Source organism: Lontra canadensis, unplaced genomic scaffold (genome assembly GCF_010015895.1).
Source record: "Lontra canadensis isolate GAN:19392208 unplaced genomic scaffold, GSC_riverotter_1.0 scaffold30, whole genome shotgun sequence".
Lineage (NCBI taxonomy): Eukaryota > Metazoa > Chordata > Mammalia > Carnivora > Mustelidae > Lontra > Lontra canadensis.
Genome location: NW_022631024.1, coordinates 11,413,444 through 11,440,702, shown reverse-complemented (window position 1 = coordinate 11,440,702; position 27,259 = coordinate 11,413,444). Strand labels below are relative to the sequence as shown.

Here is a 27,259-nt window from a genome sequence, read left to right as displayed (position 1 = left end):
TGTCCCAGGCAAATAAATAAATTAAAGTCTTTATTTTAGGATTGAGGATTTGATTTATTACTAGTGAGAGAGAGAGAGCACACCAGTGGGGGGAGGGGTAGAGGGAGAGAATCTTCAAGCAGACTCCCTACTGAGCACAAAGCCCAACATAGGCTTAATCTGTCTACCCCTGAGATCATGACCTGAGCCAAAACCAAGAATTGGACGCTTAACTGCCACCCAGGCACCCCTTAAGCCAAAAACATTGAGTCACCCTTGATTCCTTTCTTTCAGTGCTTTCTTTCCAATTGTTCTCAAATCTAGTGGATGCTGCATTCAGAAAACATCTGGAATCTGTTCACTTGTGGCCATTTCCTACTTTATGATGCTAGTCAAAGCCAGTATTAACTTGTACCTAGATTATTTGTAGAAGCCCCCATAAGTGGTGTTCCTGATTCTGCCTTTACCTCTTTCCTATCCCTAATTCATCATAGCCCATAAAAATAGAGGACGTAAGATCATAATCACTCCTCTGCTTAGGGCCTCACAATGGCTTCCTGTTAAAAGCCAGGTCCTTATATTTATCCCCGAGGACCTAAAAATGTTTTGTGGTGCTCTCCTGGTTTTTTTTTTTTTTTTTTTTTTTTTAAATTCAATCCACTAAGCACTCCAGCTTTGATGTTTCTCAGACAACAAGCATGCTCTCATCTAAGCATTTTGTACTTACTGTTCTCACTGGCTGCAGTGCTGTTCCCCCATAACCTTACCTTTTTCTGATTTTTGCTCAAAAGTCACTTTATCAGTAAGGCTTCTGTGCTCACCTTATTTAAGGTACCAGTACCACCTCCCGCCTCTGCCACTATTTACTCCTGTTACAGTGCTTCATTTTTCTCCATTCCTTTTGCCACTATCTGAAAAAGTAGTATGAACATATATTTTACTTATTTCTTTATTTTCTCTACCTCTCCTCATGAGAGTGTAAGCCTCTGGAGAGCAGGGCTTTTAGTCTGTTTGGTCATTACTATTTATTTACTTTGTTTCTAGAATTACTGGTATCATACTAGGCTCTCAATAAATATTTGTTGTGTTGAACAACTAAATATTTAAGATAGTACAGTGAAAAAAGGTACGTAACCTGGATTCCAGATCTGTTGTTACTAAGATTAAGTAGCTTAGTGACTGAGTGCTTGTGGGTCTCAGTCTTACCATCTGGGTCTAGTGAAAGATTTGACATAGGCAGTTTTTAATGAAGTGAGATAATAGAAATATATATATTGGTTTCTGCCCCCAGTTCCTAGCACAGAAACCCTTATAATTTCTTGGGTGATAGGAGTGTCCTGTTCTAAAGAGATGGTTCTGGGTCAGCTCCCTGGGTATAGGCTAATCATTGGAAAAAACAAATCATGATTAGAAGCTTGGCATTTTCAGGGGCACCTGGGTGACTCAGTGGGTTAAAGCCTCTGCCTTTGGCTTGGGTCATGATCCCAGAGTCCTGGGATCGAGCCCCGCATTGGGCTCTCTGCTCAGCAGGGAGCCTGCTTCCTCCTCTCTCTCTCTGCCTGCCTCTCTGCCTACTTGTGCCTACTGTCTGTCAAATAAGTAAATAAAAAATCTTTAAAAAAAAAAAAAAAGCTTGGCATTTTCAGTCCTATCCCCAGTTGTCTTCAAATGGGAGAAGGGCTGAAAATGGGGTTAATGGTTGGAGCTTCCATAAAATCTCTGAAGTATGGGGTTCAGAGAGCTTCCATCTGAATGTTCATTCATATCCTTTGTCATGTTCTTTAATAAACTGGTAAATATGTAGATGTTTTCCTGAGTTCTGTGAGCTGCTCTAGCAAATTAGACCCAAGGAGGAGGTCTTTGTAACCTGCATAACCTTTGATCTATAGCTGGTTGGTTAGAAGGCTAAGTGATAACTTGAGCTTGTAACTGGTATCTGGAGAGAGAGAGAGAGAGAGAAAGTGTGTGTGTGTGTGTGTGTGTGTGTGTGTGTGTGTGTGTGTGTGTGTTTGGTGGGGGGAGGTGGCGCAGTCTACTTGTGGGATATGATGTTATCTCTGTGTGGATAGTGTCAGAATTGAGTTAAATTGTTGGACAGCCAGCTGGTGTCATGAAGAATTGCTTTTTGTGGGGAAAAAAACCTCTACACATTGAGTGACCAGAAATGTGAGTGTTTTGTGTCACTAGTACAGGAGACACATAGGAAAGAAGCACACACTAGGAAAGAACTGGGTTTTTCCCTCCATAGGAAAGAAAAACTGAATTTTTTTCTTCTACAAATGTAAACCAGAATTTTTAAACTGAAGCAACCTTGAGAAACCGTCTTTCATTATAAAGTTAAGGCTTTCAGTTCAGAAACATTGTTTCACTCACTGGTGTCTGTTCCTATTATGGATTATTGGCAGGACTAAGGCTTGTTTGCAGTGTCTGTGTTGTGGGAAATTCAGCACAAGAAGGAGCTAGCTGCTCAGGGGCCCTAAGCTAGAAGGACTCCAGGCCAGAAGAAAGATCTTGGCTTTGAGGTTCTATTTGAAGATGAGGAACTTATCCTAGGAATAAGAACAAACCATTTTATTTTGAAAAATTCCAAGCAGCTGTATTTCCCCTCATTTTCTTTTGAGGGGCTTCCATTACCCACCCCCTTTTCCCCCGGGATCATCTGTCATTGTGAGTTCTCGCCTGTGCTTGGCTCTGTATAAAGTAGCTGTTGCTGTTAAAAGTGTGTCTCCTATATATTTAGTTAAATTGTCTCATTCAGATATTTATTTTTTTATTTTTTATTTTTTTAGATTTTATTTTTTAAAGTAATCTCTACACCCAATGTGAGGCTCAAACCTATAACCCCAAGTTTGAGAGTTGGGTGCTCTACCAACTGAGCCAGCCAGACGTCCCTAGCATTTAGATTTCTTCATTTTTTCTTAAGGCTTTATTTATTTGAGAGATAGAGAGTGAAAGAGCATGTGTGCATGTTTTGGGAAGGAGCAGAGGGGAGAGGGACAAGCAGACTCCGTACTGAGCATGGAGTATGGAGCCTGACTCGGGGCTTGGGGCTCGATCTCACAACCTTGAGATCACGACCTGAGGTGAAACCAAGAGTTGGAGGCTCAACCAACTTAAATTTCTTTTTTTTTTTTTTTTTAAGATTTTATTTATTTATTTATTTGATAGAGATCACAAGTAGGCAGAGAGGCAGGCAGAGAGAAGAGGAAGCAGGCTCCCCACTGAGCAGAGAGCCTGACACGGGGCTCGATCCCAGGACCCCGAGATCATGACCTGAGCCGAAGGCAGAGGCTTTAACCCACCGAGCCACCCAGGCGCCCCTCAACTTAAATTTCTTAATAATTCCATTATGCTTGTGTAGTTGGTTGGTTGGTTGTTTGTTTTAAGTAAGCTCTACATCCAACGTAGGGCTTGAACTCATAACACTGATGAGCCGGCAAGGTGCCCCTTTTTAATTAATCAGTTAATTTTTATTTTTTAATTTTTTTAATGCTTGCATAGTTCAATTTCTCTTTTCTTAGCAGACCTACCATAAAACCCAGTAGGGCCTCTGACTGTACTATAAATTGGTCTCGTATGAAAGGTAGGTTCTCCCCCAGTTCTCCATGCATAGCAAGACTGTACACTTCCTTCTCCACTGCTCTGTCATGAGAATCATTTTCCTTCTATGAAATCTTTTGATTTGAGTGTTGTCAGAGAACAAATACATTTAAATGCAAACAGAGTTCTTTTTAAAAAGTTGGGTGACTCCTCAATTTTAGGTTTACATTTTGTAATTATTTAATTTTAATCTTTTAATTTTGAGATAACTATTTATTTGTAATTGTAAAAAGTAATACTGAGAGATCCCACATACCCTTCACTCATTTCTCCCTAGTAGTAAGGTCGTATAGAACTATAGGATATTGTTGTTGATACAACCCATGATCTTACTCAGATTCTCCAGTTTTACTTGTACTCTGTGTGTGTGTGTGTGTATTTATTTCTCTGCGATTTTATTACATCTGTAGTTTTAAAAAAATTATTTTAAGATTTTATTTATTTATTTGACAGAGAGAGAGAAAAAGCACAAGCAGGGGTAGTGGGAGAGGGAGAAGCAGGCCCCCTGCCAAGCAGAGAGGCTGACGCGGGGCTCGATCCCAGAACCCTGGGATCATGACCTGAGCCGAAGGCAGATGCTTAATGACTGAGCCACCCAGGCACCCTGATTACGTCTGTAGTTTTATGTATCCAATGCCATATTTAAAATACTTCCATTACCACGAGGATTCCTCATTTTGTCCTTTCCTAACCATACCCACTTCCTTTCTGCTGCTTCTAATTTCTGAACCCCTGATGACCACTAAGCTGATCTCCCTTTCTATAAATTTGTTATTTTAAGCGTGTTATATAAATGGAATCATATAGTATGTAATCTTTTGGGATAGGTTTTTTCCTCACTCAGCATATATCTCTTGAGATTCATCCAAGTGTCAATAGTTTCTTGTTATTACTGAATAGTATTCCATGGAGTAGATGCAGCACAACTTGTTTAGCTCTTCACTTGTTGAAGGATACTGAATTATTTCCAGTTTTTGGCTATTATGAATTAAGCTTCGAACATAAATTTTCATTGGTGAGTCCAGTTGCTAGGTCATATGGTAAATACATGGTTTGCAACTTGCTGTATTTACTTATTTTTTTAAAGATTCATTAGTTTTAAGTGGTGGGGGGAAGAGGGCAGAGGGAGAAGGAGAGAAAAATCCAGGCTGACTCCTTGCTGAGTGTGGAGCCTGCTTGAGGGCCTGATCTCCCAACCCTGAGATCATGACAAACCAAGAGTCCAGGGGTCTTCTGACTGTGCCACCCTGATGCCCCTCCAATTTACTTTAAAAATGAGTAGATAAAAATCTTTTATTGTTAAAATTATTTACTCTTACATTTGTTTGGTGAAAAGTATCATTTTACAGTTTCTTTAAAGATGTTTTCTAGAACCTATTGTCTGTAGCCAGGGAATTTGCGTTTTGGAGTAGCCATTATATCATTCTTGGGCATTATGAGATGAAGGTGGAAGCTGACGAATCAAGCCACAGAATCGTTAAAGGGTAGTTTTCCTTTCTTATGAAATAATACATGTATTAGTTCTTGTCTTTTTTGCATTTGATCTTTAGTTTTAATATTGTAGTAAAAGGTTGAATTGTATTTTCTCTTCTTACAGCGGCTATGTGACTATGTTTGTGACCTCCTCTTAGAAGAGTCAAATGTCCAGCCAGTATCAACACCAGTAACAGTGTGTGGAGACATACACGGACAGGTAAAATTTCATGAACAGATTTTTAGCTTTTGTACTGTCCATAGTCCACGTGTGTTTCCACTTATGTGCAAAAATGCCACGAGAAAAACAAGAAACAAACACAGCTCATTTGATAGATTGGCCTGTCTGTGTGACACTAATGATTCCTGGTTGCTATTACAGTGAGTAAAAGCGGTGGTCAAATTACTCGTGGAGTTCGTTGAAATTATACTTGCAAAGTGGATAGAATGCAACATTATTGCTCTGGGAAGGGTTGTGGACAACTCACAGTGACTGTGATTAACAGGACGTGCTTTGGTTGTAGGTACTAATTTTCTATTCTATTTACTCAGGTCAAATTTTATTGAAAATGTATCATTTCCATAGTGGGAATGAGAATAATATAGGTTCAGAAGGATAAAATTGTTGGTGCATGATTTTACAGCAAGTCTCTGCTAGGATAGGAGAAAGATGAGTCTCATTTTTTTATCTGCTGGGCTTTTTTTTTTTTTTAACTTGACAGAGAGAGAGTGAGAGAGGGAACACAAGCAGGGGGAGTGGGAGAGGGAGAAGCAGGCTTCCTGCTGAACGGAAGCCTGATGTGGGGCTCGATCCCAGCATCCTGGGGATCGTGACCCAAGCCGAAGGCAGCCGCTTTAATAGCTGAGCCACCCAGGTACCCCTGGGCTTTTGTTTTTAAGAGTTTCAAGGCAGTGGCAAGAGGAATACACCTCATCTTTAGACTCTTACTGTCAGGGTGTAGCCCAGTTGGAAACCCTCTGTGTATTTGTAGAGGTGTTTTGTGTGTGTGTTTTTTGTTTGTTTGTTTTAACTGGGAATGGAAGCTAAGCAGAACTCTCAGTCTGCTGTCTGTGTACAGTGGGGTTGTGGATATAAGACATATATTGTAAACAATATCTTTATCAAACCCAGCATGACTTGCTGTCATCTGTGCAATTTCCCTGCCTTGAATAAGACTGCCTAAAGGAGCAGAAATGTATATAAATTGGTTGTGATTGGTGGCTGTTCCGTGAATTAAGTTCTGTTTTGAACACTTTAGGGCTCTTTTCTTTTTTTGGTTTTCAATTTGTTCTTTGGGTGGTTGAGGTCATAATAAATCTGGCATTTGCATGTTATCAGCTGCTAAATAGAGAGCCCATTAGGTCATCTCTGAGCTGTTGAAAGATTTATTTATTTATTTATTTATTTATTTATTTATGTAGGTGGGGTGTCTGAGAGTGGGGGTAGGGTGGGGGGCGGTAGGTGGGAAGAGGCAGAGGGAAAGGGAGAGAGAACTCAAGCAGACTTGGTGCTGAACTCGAAGCCCAAGGCAGGGCTCGATCTCACTATCCGTGAAACCATGTCCTGAGCTGAAACCAAGAATTGGATGCTTAAGTGGCTGCACCACTCAGGCACTCCCATCTGTGATCTTTTAAAATCTTAGTTCTCTAGGGTAGACTTTAGGAGTGCATTTCTTAAAATTTCCATACACTGGGGTGCCTAGATAGCTCCGTCCTTTAGCTTCTGCCTTTGGCTCAGGTCATGATTCCAGCGTCCTGGGATTGAGCCCTGCATCGTCAGGCTCCCTGCTGGGATGGGGGGTTGGAGGGGTGAGGGAGCCTGCTTCTCCCTCTTCCTCTCCCCCTGCTTGTGTTCCCTGTCTCACTGTGTCTCTCTCTTTGCTAAATAAATAAGTAATCTTTAAAAAAAAAAAACAAAAAACAAAACAAGTCTCTGTAAAAAAAAAATTTCCATATACCTTCTCTCCAAAAACATAATAAATAAACATTTGTATTTTGCTAAGATAAATGATACTAATATAAGCATGCTGTAACACATTCCTAAAAGCTGAAATAAACAAAATAATGTTTTCCCCTAGGGGTGCCTGGGTGGCTCAGTGGGTTAAGCCTCTGCCTTTGGCTTAGGTAATGATCTCGGTCGGGGTCCTGGGATGGAGCCCTGCATCCCCTACATCGGGCTCTCTGCTCAGCAGGGGGCCTGCTTCCCCCCCACCCCCGCCTGCCTCTCTGCCTGCTTGTGATCTCTCTCTCTCTGTCAAATAAATAAATAAAATCTTAAAAAAAAAAAAGCTTTAAAAAAAAATGTTTTCCCCTTATTATAATATTAAAATTGATGGGTTTCCTGGGTTCTTAGGACTTTTTAGTATGTAATTTACAATAACTTTTTTAATACATAATTTGCAGCCATGATCAAAGGCCAGGAAATTAGAGACAACTTCAAACTACTAAAATTAATTAAAATAATAAAATTTTACTTCTGTAGTACATATACACCTTCAGTCAAATGTACAATCTAGCTAACATTTCTTGTGTTTTGAAGGTTAACAAAGTGCCTTTATTTTTTTTTTTTTTAAGATTTTATTTATTTATTTGACAGAGAGAGTGAGATCACAACAAGTAGGCATAGAGGCAGGCAGAGAGAGGTGGGGAAGCAGGCTTCCTGCGGAGCAGAGAGCCCGATTCGGAGCTCGATCCCAGGACCCTGAGATCATGACCCGAGCCGAAGGCAGAGGCTTTAACCCTCTGAGCCACCCAGATGCCCCAACAAAGTGCTTTTTCACATATTCTGTGTCCTACTTTTTCAAGAGTCCTGTGAGATTGAATTATATTGTAGAAAAGGAAACTTAGACTGAAAGATTGAAGAATTAGCCTAAACTCACAGAACTACAAAGGGACATAGTTGAGATTTGAAACTTAACTTTGGTGCTTGTGTCCATGTTTGTTTTTTTTTTTTTTTGTTTTTTTGTTTTTTTGTTTTTTTTTTTTAAAGAGAGTGAGTGGGGGAAAGCAGAGAGGGAGAGGGAGAAGCAGACTCCCTGCTGAGCAGGGAGCCAGACATGGGGCTCGATCCCAGGACCCAGGGATCATGACCTGGGCTGAAGGCAGATGCTTAACTGACTGAGCCACCCAGGTGCCCCCGTCCATGTTGTTTTTAATTGTTTTTATTGAAATATAGTTCTTATTTTAAGACTACCACCAAATTGAACATTGTTTCTCTTTTACTTGATCCTTTATATCACCTGCTAATTAAAAGCTTGGGACTTTCAGAGCTTCCAAATATAAGATGTGTCCTTTAGGATTTTAGAGTTATCTTCCCCTTGGGCCAGTTCTGGCATTCGAAAATTGGGTTATGAGCGTCAATAAACTCATTTAAAAATTTTGGCAAGCATGAAGTTCTGAGAAGCATTGCAACAGTGTAATCTAGTGAGGATATTGTAGACTGCATTGTCCAAGCTTGGTTTAAGTCCTGGCTTGGCTGCCTATTAACTATTCAAGAAATCACTTTGGGTAGGTCACAAGTTTTTAGGTATGGCCTGTGGACCTTTGAAGGTCTGTAAGGTGGTACAAAATCAATTGAGGGTAAGACTGCAGGTATCTCAGCATGAATCAAAGGAGTAGCACCAGACTATGCTGGTTGTTACTGTATTCTTCACAACATATGTGCGCAGTAAAAAAAAAATTCCGGTATCACTTAAGAATGTCCTCGATGATACTTACCTGGCAGGGGAGATACCATGATCACAAAGAATGTCCTTGGTGAAGCAGTAATATTAGTTGTAATTATCAACTTGTGAGCTGATAACATCTTTTGAACAGTCCTATGATGGAAATAGGAAGTATGCGTACAACACATCTGCTGGATACCAAAGAAAGGTGTTTTGCTCAAGAAAAATATTTGTGTAGTTTTTGTTATCACAAGCTGAAGGAGCTTCTTTTTTTAATGGAACACCTTTTTTACTTGAGAGAATGACTAACAAGCTATGGGTATTTGACAACTATCTTTGCAACAGTGAAGGAGTGAACCAGTCACTTCGAGGAAAACAATTGACCATATTTATTGCCAGTGACAAAATTTGGTTTTTCAAATCAATAATTAGAATTTTAGAAAATTGGAGCCCACCATCATGATGGCGGACTGTCAGCTTCTGATATTTATTTTTTTCATTTTTTATTTTTTAAGATCTTTATTTATTTATTTGACAGAGAGAGAGAGAGTGAGAGAGAGAGCACAAGCAGGGGGAATTGGGAGAGGGAAAGGCAGGCTTCCTGCTGAGCAAGGAGCCCAATATGGGGCTCGATGAAGGTAGATGTTTAATGACGAGCCACTCAGGTGCCCCAGCTTCTGATTTTTAAAGACTTTTCTGTTGGTGATGATATTAACAAATATGGTTTTTTGGTGATATATAATGAAATATAATTTCTGTTTTCCAAATGACCAGTGTGCTAGCCACTGAGAGTGGTAGACCAGTCTACTAACAGAATAGGAAAAAGACCATTTATCAAATGTTGGTATATTAATAAGGTATGCACCATTATCTCTAAAGATTATTAAAATACTCTTCCTTTTTGTAAAATACACTTGTGTGAAGCTGGATTTTCTTTATGTACTTTCATCAGTATATCCCAACAGATTGAATGCAGAGGCAAATTATGAAAATCTAGCCAAATTCTGTTTAACCAGATATTAAATTTGTTTTGTTTTGGAAGACATTGTTTACTTTTCGTTAGAAATACGTGTATGTTACTATTTAATGAGTTGTTACTGACTTAAACAATTAAATATTAAAATGATTACTTTTCATTTCTAATATGGTCAATAGCAACTGATGATAAACTATATCAGCAAAAGCTTTTTGGGCACCAGTAATGTTTAAGACTATAAATGGGTCCTGAAACTAAAAAGTTTAAAAACTGCTGAGCTAGCCAACTGTTTCCTTGTCTCTAATGATGGAATAAAATCCACTTCTCGGGATTGCTTTTATTTTATTTTAGTTTAGTTTAATTTTTAAAAGATTTTATTTATATGAGAGAGACAATGAGAGAGAAAGAGAAAATGAGAAGGGAGATGGTCAGAGGGAGAAGCAGACTCCCCGATGAGTAGGGAGTCCCATGTGGGACTCAATCTGGGGACTCCAGGATCATGACCTGAGCTGAAGGCAGCTGCTTAACCAGCTGAGCCACCCAGGCACCCAGAATTGCTTTTATTTTAAAATGAGATTTACAGGAGTTCCTGGATGGCTCAGTCAGTTAAGTGCCCAGCTTTTTCAGGTCATGATCTTAGGGTCGTGAGATCGAGCCCCATGTTGGGCTCTGTGCTCAGGATGGAGTCTGCTTCTCTCCCTTTCTCTCTGCTCCCCGCCCCCCCTGCTCATGTTGCATGCTCTCTCTAAAATAAATCAATCTTCAAAACAAAATGAAGCTTACAGAGTATCCGTGATGTGGAAAACATATAATAGATGGTAAAAATAATTTGTGAAATGATGAGGTGAGCTTCCAGTAATGTAGGACAAACTTAGTTGTCTGCACATGTTCTCAGTAAATGTTTATTATATTAAAGAATTTTGGAAAAAAAAACTTCCATTATGAAGTAGGAACTGTTGGGTCCCTAAAGCAGAATATTTGATCGTCTGTTAAATATATATAGGGTAAATGGAAACTTATAACATTTTTATTTAGGAATATGTTTCTATAACTATCAGTAGAAAAGTTTAAGGACACTCACTCCCTCTGCCACCATTTCTTTTACAAAAGCAACTGTTTTATGAAACTTTTAAATGCTCCCTTCCTGACTCTGTGTGTATATATAGTAAAATGGTATAGTTTACTGTAGGTATAGTTTTGTGTTCTATCCTCTTCCCTAATCATTTTTCCATTTTGGTGCATAGTTTCTACTATAAGCATTATTCATGATTAATCCAGGTCTTTGAGTTGGTAGATCATACTTTATTAAAAGTCTTTTAGGGATACCTGAGTGGCTGAGTCTGTTGGGCGTCTGCCTTTGGCTTAGGTCATGATCCTGGGGTCCTGGGATCAAGTCCTGTGTCAGGCTCCCTGTTTGCCGGGGAGCCTGCTTCTCCCTCTGCCTGCCGCTCCCCCTGCTTGTGTTCTCTCTCTCTCTCTCTCTCTCTCTCTCTCTCTGACAAATAAATAAATAAATAAATAAAATCTTTAAAAAGTCTCTCAAAAAAATCATTGAACACTACATCAAAAACTAATTATGTACTATACAGTGACTAACAACATAAAAAAAACTAAAATAGTCTGTTGTCAGTCATGAAGTGTGTTTCTCTAATTATTATTATAAATGATGTTGTAACACATTTTCTATATATTCACCCAGTATTTATTTATGTATGTATGTATGTACGTACTTATTTTTTTGCCCTTAGGATATAGTCACAGAAGTGGAATTACTAGAATTACTAGGCTAGAGTAACACACAACACATGTATTTCACTGATACACAGCACACACACACACACACACATTTTTATTGCTCATGCTGTGTGTATATATATAAACATACACTATGTAAATAATATGTGGTATATATGCATCATGTATACATCTATGGGATGGGAATTGAGATGTGTACTTTTTAAAAATAAAGATTTATTTATTTATTTATTTATCTTTAAAGATTTTATTCATTTATTTGATAGAGACACAGCGAGAGAGGGAATACAAGCAGGGGGAGTGGGAGAGGGAGAAGCAGGCCTCCCGCCAAGCAGGGAACCCGATGTGGGGCTCAATCCCAGGACTCTGGGATCATGACCTGGGCCGAAGGCAGACACTTAACAACTGAGCCATCTGGATGCCCTATTTATTTATTTTAGATAGAGCCTGTGGAGGGGATGGGGCAGAGGTAGGAGAGAATCCCAAGCAGACTCAGGCCCATGGGGGACTCAGTCACCTGCCCTGAGATCAGGCCCGGAGGCAAAACCGAAAGTCGGACACTCAACTAGCAGAGCCACCCAGGCACCCCAAGAAGTATACTTCTGTGTATCTGTGTCCATTTCTAAATGGACAGACAGCAAGTGTGTTGGACAAATAATAGTCTACCACTTGACTGAGATTGAATGCTGTTTCATTTGCTTGCTAATTTTAAGAAGATAGGGAAATTTTAAACTTTCTAAAGTTTTTTTTTGTTTTTTTTTTTTTTAATTCTAAACCAGGAACAATTTCAGACTTACAAAATACTGTTATAAAGGGTAGTGCTTTATTTCTTTTAGTAGTTAACATTTAAATTTAAATTTCGTTCACGGTGACTTAAGATTACTGTTTTAAGTGTTAGAAATTTAGGGTGCCTGTGTGGCTCAGTGGGTTAAACCTCTGACTTCAGCTCAGGTCGTGATCTCAGGGTCCTGGGATTGAACCCCGCATCGGGCTCTCTGCTTAGCAGGGAGCCTGCTTCCCTCTCTCTCTCTGCCTGCCTCTCTGCCTACTTGTGATCTCTCTCTCTCTGTCAAATAAATAAATAAATAGACCAATAAATAAGTAAATAAATAAATCTTCAAGTGTTAGAAATTTAATAATTTTATTTTCAAGTGTAAAATACGACTGTATAGGTGTTTTAGTTGTAGTTGGTCAATATAGTAAATTCCTTTAATTCAAAGTCTTAGAAAAGCTTAAGTTTTCTTTAGGAATTAGGATTAAGATAACCTAGTTGATTGAGTTTACCACATGTAAACTCAATGGTAATTTGTCAATTACCAATTTACAGTGAAATAGAATATGATGAAATACACAGTTCTTTTTTTTTACTGATTATTGAGAAGACACTCCATAGCTAAAGAGCCTGAGGGTATACATCTCTAAAGTAGAGTGTGGGAAGGTAGGTTGAGGTGATGTTGTGAAGTGTCATGTAAATTCACTTGAAAAAAAATTCTTACCTACTTGTTTCCTTATTTTTTTTTAAACATTTTATTTATTTATTTGACAGAGAGAGACACAGCAAGAGAGGGAACAGAAGCAGAGGGAGTGGGAGAGGGAGGAGCAGGCTTCCTGCTGAGCAGATAGCCCCAAAGTGGGGCTCCACCCCAGGACAATGGGATCAGGCCCTGAGCTGAAGGCAGAAGCTTAACGACTGAGCCACCCAGGCGCCCCCTGTTTCCTTATTTTTTATCTCATTAAAATAGATGCTGAGTATGGGGTGGGGTGGTTAGGTTAGCTTATTAACAAGTTAGGTAACTGATCAGTTATTTCAAATTCTCAAGTGATGGGGCACCTGGCTGACTCAGTTGGTGGAGTATGTGACTCTTGATCTTGGGGTCGTGAATTCAAGCCCTGCACTGGGTGTAGAGATTATTTAAAAAATTCTAGGTGACAAGATAAAATGAAAGAAATTTGAGGGAGAAGGCTTATAACATTAATGATCTGGGAATGATTTACTGGTAATTGTGAGATTTATTTTAGTACTTTTTTTAGACTTGAGATCTGTGTGCTTGGCAGTTTTGCTTACACTTTATTTCTTGCAAGTGTCAGTATTTGAGGTCTTCTTAATTAGATACTTCTTTACACATTTTGCTCTCAGTTTTATTATTTTACTTCTTTGTGGGAATTTGTAATCAGCATATATTGCCTTTCTTTTGTAGTTTTATGACCTTTGTGAACTATTCAGAACTGGAGGTCAGGTTCCTGACACAAACTACATATTTATGGTATGTAAACCCCAATGATATCACATACTTACTTAAAATGGAAAGGATCTGACTTATTACAATAAATTACATAACAGTTTAATTTTCAGGTAACATTCACTATTTAATTATATGAAAAGGTGATGCTGTACTTTTTTACATTTTTGCCATTTGACCAGATGAAAGTAATTGTGTTAGTAAATTGGGATATGCATAGGACTGGGTTGTAGCCCGAGTAATGGTTGGCAGAAGAATAGTCTAGAACCACCCAACTTTAAGGCACAAATCTTCAATTTACTGTTATTTTATCACACTTTTTTTGAGCATTTATTTTCATCTGTTACCATTCTACGGATTGATGAATATGTGCACATACACATTTGCTATTAAGGGAGATATTTGCTTACTTTGCTTTTGGAATGTAATGTTACTGTTGAATTTTTCCTAAATCCTGTCATTTTCCTTCCTTTTAAAGGTTTCTGGGTCACTTTCCTATTCTTTTAGCTGTTTTCCTCTTGATCTAACATTGTCCCAACTAAAACATTAATGGGAAGTGAAAATAGTATGGCTTTACAAGCAGTTGTTAGATGCACAGCTTTACCTAGAACACTGTTATAATTACGGCATCTGCTTTTACAAGAACACTATCTTTTCATATTGGTAGTTTTTCTGATATAGTTATGGTGATTTTGGGGACACCAGGCTGACTCAGAAGAGCATGTAACTCTTGATCCTGGGGTCGTGAGTTTGAGCCCCATGTTGGGTATAGAGATTACTTAAATAAATAAATATTTAAAATAATAGAGTGATTTTTGAAATTTATTTTAAAATTTTTGATTCACATATGACCTTTTAGAAATATCTGCTAATGTAGGTAATAGAGAATTGGAAAAATGGTGGTTTTGTAGGGAAGATCCTTGAGAGACTTGCACAGCAGGATGCTCTAGGCCTCCTGAATCATAAGACAAGCACATTTAGTAGAGACTGCTCATTTACTTTGATTTGAGTTTTTTGGTTAAAACCTAGTGTCCAAGTAATTCAACATGTGACTCTTCATTTTTGTTATTTTTGACTGTGTCTCTTGGTTTGTACATTTAGGTATAATTTTAAAAAATATTACTGCTATTATATTGTTTCTAACTTTAAATTTTTACTTTACAGGGTGATTTTGTAGACAGAGGTTACTATAGTTTGGAGACCTTCACTTACCTTCTTGCACTAAAGGCTAAATGGCCTGATCGTATTACACTTTTGCGAGGAAATCATGAGAGTAGACAGATAACACAGGTGTATGGATTTTATGGTAAGACTTTCTATTTTCTCTGATTCTGAATATTGTTTTACTTTCCTCTTTGGGAGAAAAGCCATGCAAGTCATACATGTGTTTTACAGTAAAATTAGAAATACAGATCATCGTTTTCCACTTTCTCAACCTTTAACTCTTCCCTCTTCTTCCCCCAGTCAATTGAGAACCTTACCATGGAGTGAGAACTATTTTTAACTTTTTCGCGTACATTGTCCTAGATCATTGCCTTAAAGTGTAGTCCTCAGTTTACCTCAAATGAATCATTAGGAGTGCTTGTTTAAAAGGTACATTGCCGGGACCCCACTGAAAACCTTTTGTGGTGGGAATCCTAGAATCTGCTGAATGTGAATGTTCTACGCTTCAAAGTTTGAGAACGTGTGTGTGTGTGTGTAAACATATTTGTGTGTGTACATACCTGTTTTTTCCACTTAATGCCACCAGCCTTTCTTCACTTCAGTGACGTTATTTTTATAGCTGCATTGCGTTTACTGTGTGGATGTACTATAATTGATTAAACCTGTATCTTTACCATTGGACATTGAAACTGTTTGTTTGTTTGTTTGTTTTAAAGATTTTATTTATTTATTTGACAGACAGAGATCACAAGTAGGCAGAGAGGCAGGCAGTGGGGATGGGGGTAAGCAGGCTTCCTGCTTAGCAGAGAGCCCAATGTGGGGCTTGATCCCAGGACCCTGGGACCATGACCTGAGCCCAAGGCAGAGGCTTTAACCCACTGAGCCACCCAGGCGCCCCTGGAATTATTTTTAAGGTGCTCTTATACACATAGCTGAATGAATGTTCTTTTACATGTGTTTAATATTGTATGTGTATAATATATATAATTACATATGTATGTGTGTGTATATGTCTATCTTATCTATCTGCTCCATCCAGAGAATGCTAGAACCTGAGGGGTCAGAAATGGAACTTAACCTTTAAAAGCAAAATATCTGCTTCTTTCAAACTTTTATGTGGTTGAAAGTTTTTAAAAATGTGGTAAGAAAAAAAAATGAGGTTAGAGTGGTGTTGGAAGAATTGGACAGCCACATGCAGAAGAATGAAACTGGACCATTTCCTTACACCACACACAAAAATAGACTCAAAATGGATGAAAGACCTCAATATGAGACAGGAATCCATCAAAATCCTTGAGGACAACACAGGCAGCAACCTCTTCAACCTCAGCTGCAGCAGCTTCTTCCTAGAAACATTGCCAAAGGCAAGGGAAGCAAGGGCAAAAATGAACTATTGGGACTTCATCAAGATCAAAAACTTTTGCGCAGCAAAGGAAACAGTGAACAAAACCAAAAGACAACTGACAGAATGGGAGAAGATACTTGCTTAGGACATATCAGATAAAGGGCTAGTATCCAAAATCTATAAAGAACTTATCAAACTCAACACCCAAAGAACAAATAATCCAGTCAAGAAATGGGCAGAGGGCATGAACAGACATTTCTGCAGAGAAGACATCCAGAAGGCCAACAGACACATGGAAAAGTGCTCAACGTCACTTGGAATCAGGGAAATACATATCAAAACCACAGTGAGATACCACCTCACACCAGTCAGAATGGCTAAAATTAACAAGTCAGGAAACAACAGATGTTGGCGAGGACACAGAGAAAGGGGAACCCTCCTACACTGTTGGTGGGAATGCAAGCTGGTGCAGCCATTCTGGAAAACAGTATGGAGGTTCCTTAAAAAGTTGAAAACAGAGCTACCCTACGACCCAGCAATCACACTACTGGGTATTTAAAGATACAAATGTAGTGGTCTGAAGGGGCACATGCATCTGAATGTTTATAGCAGCAATGTCCACAATAGCCAAACTATGGAAAGAACATAGATGTCCATGGACAATTATCATATGATATCTCTGATATGAGGAATTTGAGAGGCAGAGCGGAGGGTTGTGGGACATAGGGAGGGAAAAAATGAAATAAGATGGGATTAGGAAGGAGAATATAATATATTATTATATTAATAATAATATTATAAACTGTAAGAGGTTCTTAATCTCACAAAACAAACTGAGGGTCTCTGGGGAGTGGGGGGTAGGGATACGGTGGCTGGGTTTTGGGCATTGGGGAGGATATATGCTATGGTGAGTGCTGTGAAATGTGTAAGCCTGATGATTCACAGACTTGAACCCATGGGGCAAATAATACATTATATGTTAATACAGAAAACTTTTTTAAAAAATGAGGTTAGGAAGCTCTTTGAAGGAGATGGCAGAACTGTTGAGATTATGAACATGAATTTTCCTTAAGCCTAATTGAGGCAGATAATGAGATATTTGAAAATATTAATTTTATAACCCTTTATTTTTATTGTTTTAGATTTTATTTATTTGACAGATATCACAAGTAGACAGAGAAGCAGGCAGAGAGAGAGAGAGGAAGGGAAGCAGGCTCCGTGTTGAGCAGAGAGCCCGTTGCGGGACTCAATCCCAGGACCCTGGGATCATGACCTGAGCTGAAGGCAGAGGCTTTAACCCCCTGAGCCACCCAGGCACCCCAACCCTTTAGTTTTAGATCTTATATTTTGGATTCTTTTCTGTCATAACAAAGATAAGCTAAGCTCTCTCTCTCCTTTTTTTTTTTTTGTAAGCCATTATCAATTACTAAACTGAGAAATTTTTATAATTTATTATTTATTTATTTAAAGATTTTATTTATTTGACACAGAGAGAGAGAGAGAGAGAGACAGCAAGAGAGAGAACATAAGCAGGGGGAGTGGGAGAGGAAGAAGCAGGCTTCCCGATAAGCAGAGAGCCCGATGTGAGGCTCTATTCCAGGACCCTGGGATCATGACCTGAGCCCAAGGCAGCTGCTTAATGACTGACCCACCCAGGCACCCTGATAATTTATGACTTATATAACTTTATTTATAGTAATTGAAAAGTTAGATGGCTAATATTTGTTTCCTTTTTCAAGTTACTTTTGATTTTCACTCACAAAATATCAAGTACCATTTAAAATAAATGTTTTTGATTTTTTTTTTTAAGATTTTATTTAGTTATTTGACAGAGAGAGATCACAAGTAGGCAGAGAGGCAGGTGGGGTGGGGAGGAAGCAGACTTCCCGCCGAGCAGAGAGCCTGATTGAGGACTCGATGCCAGGACCCTGAGATCATGACCTGAGCTGAAGGCAGAGGCCTAACCCACTGAGCCACCCAGGCACCCGAAGTTTTTGATTCTTTTGCAAAATAGTCAATAGTTTGGATAGTACAATACTGTGGCGTTAACTTAGTAAAAGCAACTGGCTCTGAGATTAATATTATAATTACATCCCAAAATTTGACCCATATTTATCTATGTAGGACAAAGGGATAAAGGGGGAGAGGAAAGAGGACTTTTTATTTTTAATTTTAATTTTAATTTTTTAAAGATTTTATTTATTTGTCAGAGAGAGCACAAGCAGAGGGAGTGGCAGGTAGAGGGAGAAGCAGGCTCCCCGCTGACGAAGAAACCGGATGCGGGACTTGATCCCAGGACCCTGGGATCATGACCTGAGCCAAAGGCAGATGCTTACCAGAGTGAGCCACACAGGCATCTGAAAGAGGACGTTTTAAAGTATTTTTTTTTAAGACTTTGTTTATTTATTTAACAGAGAGAAATCAGAAGTAGGCAGAGAGGCAGGCAGAGAGAAAGGGGGAAGCAGGCTTCCGTTGAGCGGAGAGCCCAATGCGGGGCTCGATCCCAAGACCCTGAGATCATGACCTGAGCCAAAGAGGCTCAAACCACTGAGCCACCCAGGCGCCCCTGAAAGAGGACGTTTTAATCAAGATACCTTGACTGAAGAAAATGACAACAGCACAACATCTATGATTGAATTCTCTTGTTCTCGAGCTGTGCTGGTCTGTTATTTTGTTTAATAAAAGGAAGACCACTAGCTTCTCAGGCAGGAGACAATTTTAGTTATCATGGAAGTTAACATTGATTTTAAAGTAGTAAAAATGTCCATATATAGCTATTACCTATATGGAGCCTTCAGTTCACACTGATACACACGTACTGAGCAGTTATTGTGAACCAAACACTTTGCATATGTGTAAAGACAAAGAAAAGATTCTTGCCTGCAAGCTCAGCCCCATGTTAGTGCCCTCATGACAAGTTTACTTAAGGATCCTGCTTCACACGTAGAGGTAATGTAGAAAATCATGAAGCTTCACCACACCCCATAGTCTTCTGTAGCATTTTCAGTTGTACTTACAGCAATAGTGATATGTCAGGTTTTGTTTTTTTTTAACTAAGGAAGAGGTCAAACAGAACTTCCATGATATTAATGGAAGAGCCGTATATCCTATTAACTGTTGTAGACAACAGAGAAATTGTTCAGCTGGGAATATGTCAGAACCTGATTGGCGGTCTGTCTCCAGTGATGACTGCAGGGGTACTTACCAGAGTTCAAGTATTTCATTGTGCAATTTGCAGAAAATCTTAGAAGAGACAACTTAGGCCTGAGAAATGTTGAGATAGGCATCTCCAATGCTCCTATAATTAAGGGTCCTCTGATTTGTTTGATCATCCTACTAGAGGATTTAATTACATTAAATAAATTACTCTGACAGAATTGTCCAGTATGAATAACATAATAGGCCAAAGCATTTGTTTTGGGTTGTATGAATTTAATAGTTAGCGCTTTCTGATCCTAGCATTTTGATCAATAACTTGAGCTGCTTTGTAGGGGCACTTCTGGAACGAAAAGCAGGACCACATGCTTAGATTACTTAAACACAAGTCTCCTTCATGGCTCTACGTGGAAGACCTGCGAGGTCATAGCTTGCCATCCTAGTTTAATTTAAACTTTTTTTTTTTTTAAAGATTTTATTTATTTATTTTATAGAGATCACAAGTAGGCAGAGAGGCAGGCAGAGAGAGAGGGGGAAGCAGGCTCCCTGCTGAGCAGAAAGCCAGATGTGGGGCTCGATCCCAGGACCCTGAGATCATGACCTGAGCCAAAGACAGAGGCTTAATCCACTGAGCCACCCAGGCGCCCCTAATTTAAACTTCTTTAGTATTGGGTGCATTCTTCATTTTTATTGGCAGCTTTAGAACTTCACTAATGAGAAGCTCTTCTGTTTCTTTCACAGATGAGTGCCAAACCAAATATGGAAATGCTAATGCCTGGAGATACTGTACCAAAGTTTTCGACATGCTCACAGTAGCAGCTGTAAGTTTGTGTAAATCTTTGTAAAACTCAAGTATTTTCCTGTCAGTAACCCTTTGCATACTCTTATCCAATTGCCATCTCAGTTATATTGACATCATTAACATTCATTGATGAATTTAGATATGACTGAGTTTATCATTATGTTTTCAACTCTGTTATCCTTTTTGCTAGTTAATAGATGAGCAGATTTTGTGTGTTCATGGTGGTTTATCTCCTGATATCAAAACACTGGATCAAATTCGAACCATTGAACGGAATCAGGAAATTCCTCATAAAGGAGCATTTTGTGATCTGGTTTGGTCAGATCCTGAAGATGTGGATACTTGGGCCATCAGTCCCCGAGGAGCAGGTTGGCTTTTTGGCGCAAAGGTCACAAATGAGGTAAAGCCAATATTTTTCGAAAAATGGTTTGTTGGTTGCTAATGGACTACTTAAAGAACTATGGTGACTAGAGATAACAACCTTCTGTTTTTCATCTAGTTCATCATGTATGTCTTTCCTTACTGGTTAGATGAGATGACATATGAAAGCACCTCCTTCAGTATCTGCCTGCTAATACATATAAAATAGATGTTTCTTCTTTTTTTTTTTCAAATGTTGTAATTAAGTAATATAATAGCAAGGGCAAGATAGGTCATATACATATATGTGTGTGTATATATGTGTATATATATATAAATTTTTAAAAAGATTTTATTTAATTGTCAGAGAGAGAGAGAGCAAGAGAGGGAGCACAAGCAGGGAGAATAGCAGGCAGAGGCAGAAGCAGGTTCCCTGCTGAGCAAGGAGCCCAGTGTAGATAGGACTTAGTCCCAGGACCCTGGGATCATGACCTGAGCTGAAGGCAGAGGCTCAGCTGGCTGAGCTACCAAGGCATCCCTGTATAGAAAAATTTTTAATATATATTTTCAATTTAGATTAATTGACATAAAGCAGTGTATTAGTTTTAGGTGCACAACATGATTTGATAGATATATCTATATCTATCTATAGCAAAAATCCAACTTTTGAAGTTCAGCTGTTTTTGTTTTTTTTTTTAAGATTTTATTTTTATTTATTTGTCAGAGAGAGAGTGTACAGGCAGGCAGAGTGGCAGGCAGAGGCAGAGGGAGAAGCAGGCTCCCTGCTGAGCAAGGAGCCTGATGTGCCAGGACCCCAGGATCATGACCCAAGCTGAAGGCAAATGCTTAACTGACTGAGCCACCCAAGCATCTCTCAGCTGTTTTTAATTTAAAAAAAAAAAAACCACACATACATATTATATACGGACATAGGGATGAGCTTATATTGGGAAGTAATCCAGCACAATGGAATTAGAGAGTTAGGTTCAGCATAATTTAGGTTAATTATTTATGTGCTCTGACCCTCTGTTTCCTTAAGTTACAAAAGAAGAATAAATCTCAGAATTCTTATAAGAATCATACTAAACCCTCAGTAAATGATAGATATGGATAGCAACATATTTTTTCATTATACCGTAAAAACGTTGTTTCATATCAAATAGTGCTTACAGAACACTTTTCTTCCAGAAATTTTTTTTTTTTTTAACTTTAGATTTTATTTATTTGACAGAGATCACCATAGGCAGAGAGGCAGGCAGAGGGAGAGGAGGAAGGAGGCTCCCTGCTGAGCAGAGGGCCCAATTTGGGGCTCGATCCCAGGACACTGGGATCATGATCTGAGCTGAAGGCAGAGGCCTTAACCCACTGAGCCACCCAGGCACCCCTCTTCCAGAAATTTCTAATAAATTATGTGACTGTGTGATTTCTATAACTTAGGCCAAAGCAGCTCTGTTTGTCTATAACTTTTGGAAGTAGTGGGGATAACCAGTAGAGTGGGTTCTATAATCATGAGAACTTTAGTAGTAAAAGGATTTATCTTTTTTATTTATTTATTTGTTTATTTTAGAGAGGGAAGGGGAGGGCAGAAGGGAAGAGAGAATCTTAAGCAGGCTTCATGTCCAGTGTGGAGCCATACAAGGGGCTTGATCTCACAACCCTAAAATCATTACCTGAGCCACAATCAAGAGTTGGGTGCTTAATGACTGAGCTACCTAGGCACCCCTATACTTTATGTAAATACTATTTTCGCACGTGCGCGCGTGTGTGTGTATAAAATATATAGCGTGATTTTTAAGTGTGCTAGATACTTAACAAAACCTTTCTAAATTGCAGTTTGTTCATATCAACAACTTAAAACTCATCTGCAGAGCACATCAACTAGTGCACGAAGGCTATAAATTTATGTTTGATGAGAAGCTTGTAACAGTATGGTCTGCTCCTAATTACTGCTATCGTTGTGGAAATATTGCTTCGATCATGGTCTTCAAAGATGTAAATACAAGAGAACCAAAGTTATTCCGGGCAGTTCCAGATTCAGAACGTGTTATTCCTCCCAGAACGACGACGCCGTATTTCCTTTGAGGCCTTCGCCCATCCTGCTGACCCATTTTTCCTCCCTCTTCTTACCCCAACTTTCGTGTATTACCCTCTACAATATACTTTTTATCGAGCACTTTGCTGCTGAAATGCTGCCTCTTGCCTTTTTTTTTTAATTTTAAATTATCTAAATTTATTGTTTGTTATGGTGTCTATAGCAATGTTTTTCTATCAATTTTCTCCCCCATCCCATCCCCACCTTGGACTCATTTGAGAAGACTTGAGAAATGTCTTAATACTCTCACACTGCTGCATGTAGCTCTTGCTTATTTACTGGTCTGGGGGAAACAGGATGTGTTTCCTCTTTTTTTAAAAAGCCAATTGACAGAACAGACTACCCCGAAAGCTCCTCCTTTTGTATCATTCAGGCTTTTGTTTTAGTTTGGTAAGTTTTAAGAAATTTCAGCAGCAAAGTTGTTATTCAGTGGGCACGATGGACTGCAAATGCCTCGAGTTATGTATACCTACCTGTCCCAGCTGTAAACTTCATTGTCCTTTGTTGGATGATATTTTAAATGGATATAAAATAAATTGGTCTAAAGGGCTGCCCTCCTTGTTGTGTTTTTAAATTTTAGTTAAAACTGCTATAGCTTATGACTTTGTACAGTAAGATAATTGTATTGATCTTTTTTCAGATTCCTTGTATTTTTTAATAAAGTAATCTTAAATAAAACCCAGATAGGTTAAAGTGTTAGAAATTTTAAACAGCTTACATTGTTAGTTTAAAGTTATTCTCCTCCCCACCCCCCCAAATCAGAGTTTTTGACCCTTTGGCTATTGAGTTTAAAACTTCAACTGAAATTCAGTACTATTTATTTAAAAAAATAAAAATCACTAAACTGTGCCTAAAGAACATAACTGCCATATTAATGTTTTGGTTTATATTCTCTATAGTAATAGAAAAACATTTAATACTTGTAATGCTGATGTGTTCATTTGATACCAGTTAAGTAGAATGTGATCGATCCAGTTTACAATCTATCATGAGTATCATTAAGTAAAATCTGTGTACTTTTCAATAGGAATCATTCTCCTCTTGCTGTAACACTTGACCTTAACTTTTAGAAAGTGTTCATTTTTTAACTGCAACTGGAAAGGTTGAAAAGTCAGGACTCTTGTATTTGTGAACTGTAATTTGAAGCAAATTTTAAAGAGTGTAGAAAGAAACAAATTGTCCTATTTTGTAAAGGTCTGTGATACCGTGTTTCGGCTTTGTTTAAGTAATTTGAATATCCAAAGGGTGTGATGATCAGTTCTTTATATGCAACTGTCCACTTAATAAGGACAAGTGTTCCAGTGTCTCTTATGACTGTGGTCATAAATGATGTTGGAATTCACTATTTTGTGAAATAGTTGGTATCCCTTTACTACTATAATTAATTTTTGTCATTCCAGGAAATCTTTGTGAAGCCAGCCAATTAATAAAGCACTTTAGTATCTGTTCAGGTAGTTTTGAAAACCAACTTTTCCCCTTCAGGATAAGAACTTCCAGGTTACCTAAAAATGCAATAAAAACTTTATAGTCTAAGCTTCTTGGCACATAATTTTTCATCAGGGTTTTTCTTTTATTAAATGAGCACAATAATATTTTGATTTTTATTTTCTGCAACCACCTAGCTCCTTGTTTAGTTTTTAATTGTATAGCTATATGAAAGAAGTGGCTAAGACATTTGCTGCACACACTTGAACTGTTGGGTCAGTAGCTTTGTGTTACTGCCCTGACCCCAGTGTAATTCAGGGGGAAAGGTATTTTTTATCTTACAGGGATATGTAGCTATGTATTTTACTAATTGTGAAACACTGGAAATTAATGATGCAGACAACTTGGTGTGGTCTTTGAACAGCTCTCTGCAGTGTTTTTTTCTGTTACCATAAATTGTATTTAAGTGCTTGCTCTCCTCTGCTTTTAAGTTGTACCAATAAAATCGGTAACCTCAGCCCTCCCTTCCCATTTGACACTCCTTAGCTTAGAATGATGTAGTTGTTTTAGTTATCCCTGTAATGTGACCTTTATTTTTAAGTCATGGTGTACTGCATTTGTTTGTCACTAGTTGGGCATGTGCCAATAATATTCTGTCCATTCCTTAACTGCCATCTCTATTTTGTCTGATTTTTTTTTCTCTTCAGCTGAGTAATGGCTTTTTTGCATGAAAAAAAATAGTTTTTACTATTAGACATGTAAAGGGAAGAGAGAGTGAATGTATTGGACTTTGTAAGCCTAAAAGGAACATTTGGATCCCTCTACTAAGTAAGGGCTATGTACGATACAGAGTAATCATGTAGTGGAAGATACTTGGAAGTCATAGATTTGTAGGCAGGAGGCTCTGTTACTCCCTGTATGTAGGCTGAATGTAAAATCCTTTATGTTGTATTAATGGGGGTAATAACTATTTTTATTTGCTGATGATAATACTTGGTTTCTAATAAAGTGTCCTAGGCTCTAGTGAGAACTGTCTACTTTTAATTGCCAATTACTCCCTTTCCCGATATGCTCTTGGCTAGCTTTTTATAGGTTAATGCTTTTTCCTGAAATATCTCACTACTTTAAATGTGTTCATTTGGGTGTGATCCTAAAAAGTCTGGATCAAGAGCACATCTAATATGCAACCTGCATCAGCATCTGTTCCATCTGGATGACCAGAACTGTTGGAAGATTGTGACGTCTTAAACCCTGGGTTTTGCTTTTGAAATAAGGTTTGAAATATTGTTCATTGCATTCAGATTTGTGTGTTTTTGCTTTGTAAGCCCAACACCAGGTTTTGAAAATGCCTGTATTGCGAAAGCAAATCCGAACTCTTTCTGAGCCTCTTTCGTTGTCAGAAATAGAATTGCTTTCCATCAGCCTCCAGAAAATTGTGTATCTGGAGTTGAAGAGATTTAACAGCACGAATCCAGATTTTTAAATGTAATTGTTTTTTTAAATGCTAATGTTTGTAAAGCACCTTCAGTTCTTTGGATGAAAGGTGCTGTATTCTCTCAGTGTAAATTAATAAAAAAGATTATAGGAAGTTTGTCAGAAACTTTTATCTAATGCATAGTCTGTAGCCTGTCCCGACAAGTTAGCATTTTATATAACACAATTTAAATTAAAAAATGCTTATTCCTTCACTTGGTTGCTTGACTAGTAAACAGAAGTGAAACTTTCTCTCGTTCTGCATTTGACTTTGAGCTAAGTGTTCTAGTTCTTTAAAGGCAAGTTTCATTGTTATGTCCTGGACCCAGTGCCCAGAACCATGCATCATGAGATCATCCCAACACTTTCAATTATATGTGTACCGTGCGCCTTCATGCTGATGAAGTATACAGTAGTAAAACACCAAAAAGCATTTGGAAATTCCCCTGGTGTGGTGCCAGACACAGTAGATGCTGGGGGGAATGTTTGTTCCTTATTCTCCTCCTCTTAATTTTCTATTTCCTTATCAATCAGTTGGTGATGGCCTTTCTTACCCTCATGAGAGATTATGCTGGCTTGGATCACTCAAATATTTCCTTTGTTCAAATGGCATGAAATTTATGGGGAGTTTTTTGTGTGTATCAACAAGAATACTTGCTACATAAGTATATTCCACTAAATCCTTAGACACCCACTATTGTTCTCAGCACTCTGCTTTTGTGTATAAATGGGAATGAGATCGAAAAGATTGCATGGAGGCATTATGCAGTAGTGTAAAGAATATAGGCTCTGGGATCAGATCTAGGTAAAAAACCCAGCTCTGCCAGGCAGTAATAGCTAACTTAGGTAAATGCTGTATGTGCCCTATTTTGTGTTTACCTTTACCATGGTTCTATGACTGTATTACCTGTCCCCGCCTCCCACCCCCTGTCCCCCTTCGGATGAAGGAACAGATTTAGGTAACTTTGCCAAGGTTGCATAGGAGAGCTGGAACTTGAACCTCTTTAGGGCATATGAGAATACATCTTAAACCCTCTTAAGTCATCTTAAGCAGTATTGGTTATTGTAGCTGTGTGACACTGCGCGAATTGGGTTCTCTGGATCTTAAAATTCTGTGTCTAAGAGAGAGTACCATACAGAGTTGATCTCAGGATTAAAAATAGCACACATAAAGTACCCAGTCCCTGGCCCAAAGCTGCCATTTATTGAGGGCTCATTCTAATATATCATTTTAATTAATTAAATATATTAAATATAGAATAATTAAAATAATTAAATATATTAAATATATATTGAATAAGTATATCAATTTAATTAAATGTCCTAAATGTAGGTGGGAAGTAAGAATAAGGTAATATATAATTGCTGATACAGTGTAGCTTATGAAAGTAAAATTTGGAGAAGAAAGAGATGTAGAATGGAGTAATTGGGAAAGCTTAAAAGAAGTTTGATTAAATGTGAACAAGAATGGTGGGATGTACATTTCTTATTTAGTAAAAACACAGAAGCAGAGATTATTAGAACTTGCATGTGACACAAAGATCGGACTTGAGGGTGCCCCTTGGGAAGGCTTAAGAAATGGACGCAGCAGCTCTATAGGCAGAACCATATATCAGGAGTTGGCCAATTATGAAAGATATTGAAAACCACACAGAATTTTAATCTCTGTTTTTAAGAAATGTAATAAGTGATATTTCAAGATTAGTCTCCTAGTGAGTTGATGGCCCTCCCCACCAGGACTCCTATTCCACCTG

General features: G+C 38.3%; 1 protein-coding gene across 1 annotated transcript in view; it reads left to right on the top strand.

Annotated features, from left to right (window-relative positions):
• PPP6C (protein phosphatase 6 catalytic subunit) overlaps positions 1-25,059 on the top strand; it is a 38,857-nt gene extending 13,798 nt beyond the window's left edge. The window contains exons 2-7 of the mRNA XM_032865849.1: positions 5,177-5,272; positions 13,647-13,712; positions 14,853-14,994; positions 20,095-20,174; positions 20,346-20,555; positions 22,349-25,059. Of these exons, the coding sequence (XP_032721740.1) occupies positions 5,177-5,272; positions 13,647-13,712; positions 14,853-14,994; positions 20,095-20,174; positions 20,346-20,555; positions 22,349-22,597 (843 nt within the window). The 3' untranslated portion in view covers positions 22,598-25,059. The remainder of the gene's footprint in view (positions 1-5,176; positions 5,273-13,646; positions 13,713-14,852; positions 14,995-20,094; positions 20,175-20,345; positions 20,556-22,348) is intronic.
• Positions 25,060-27,259: the final 2,200 nt, after the last annotated feature.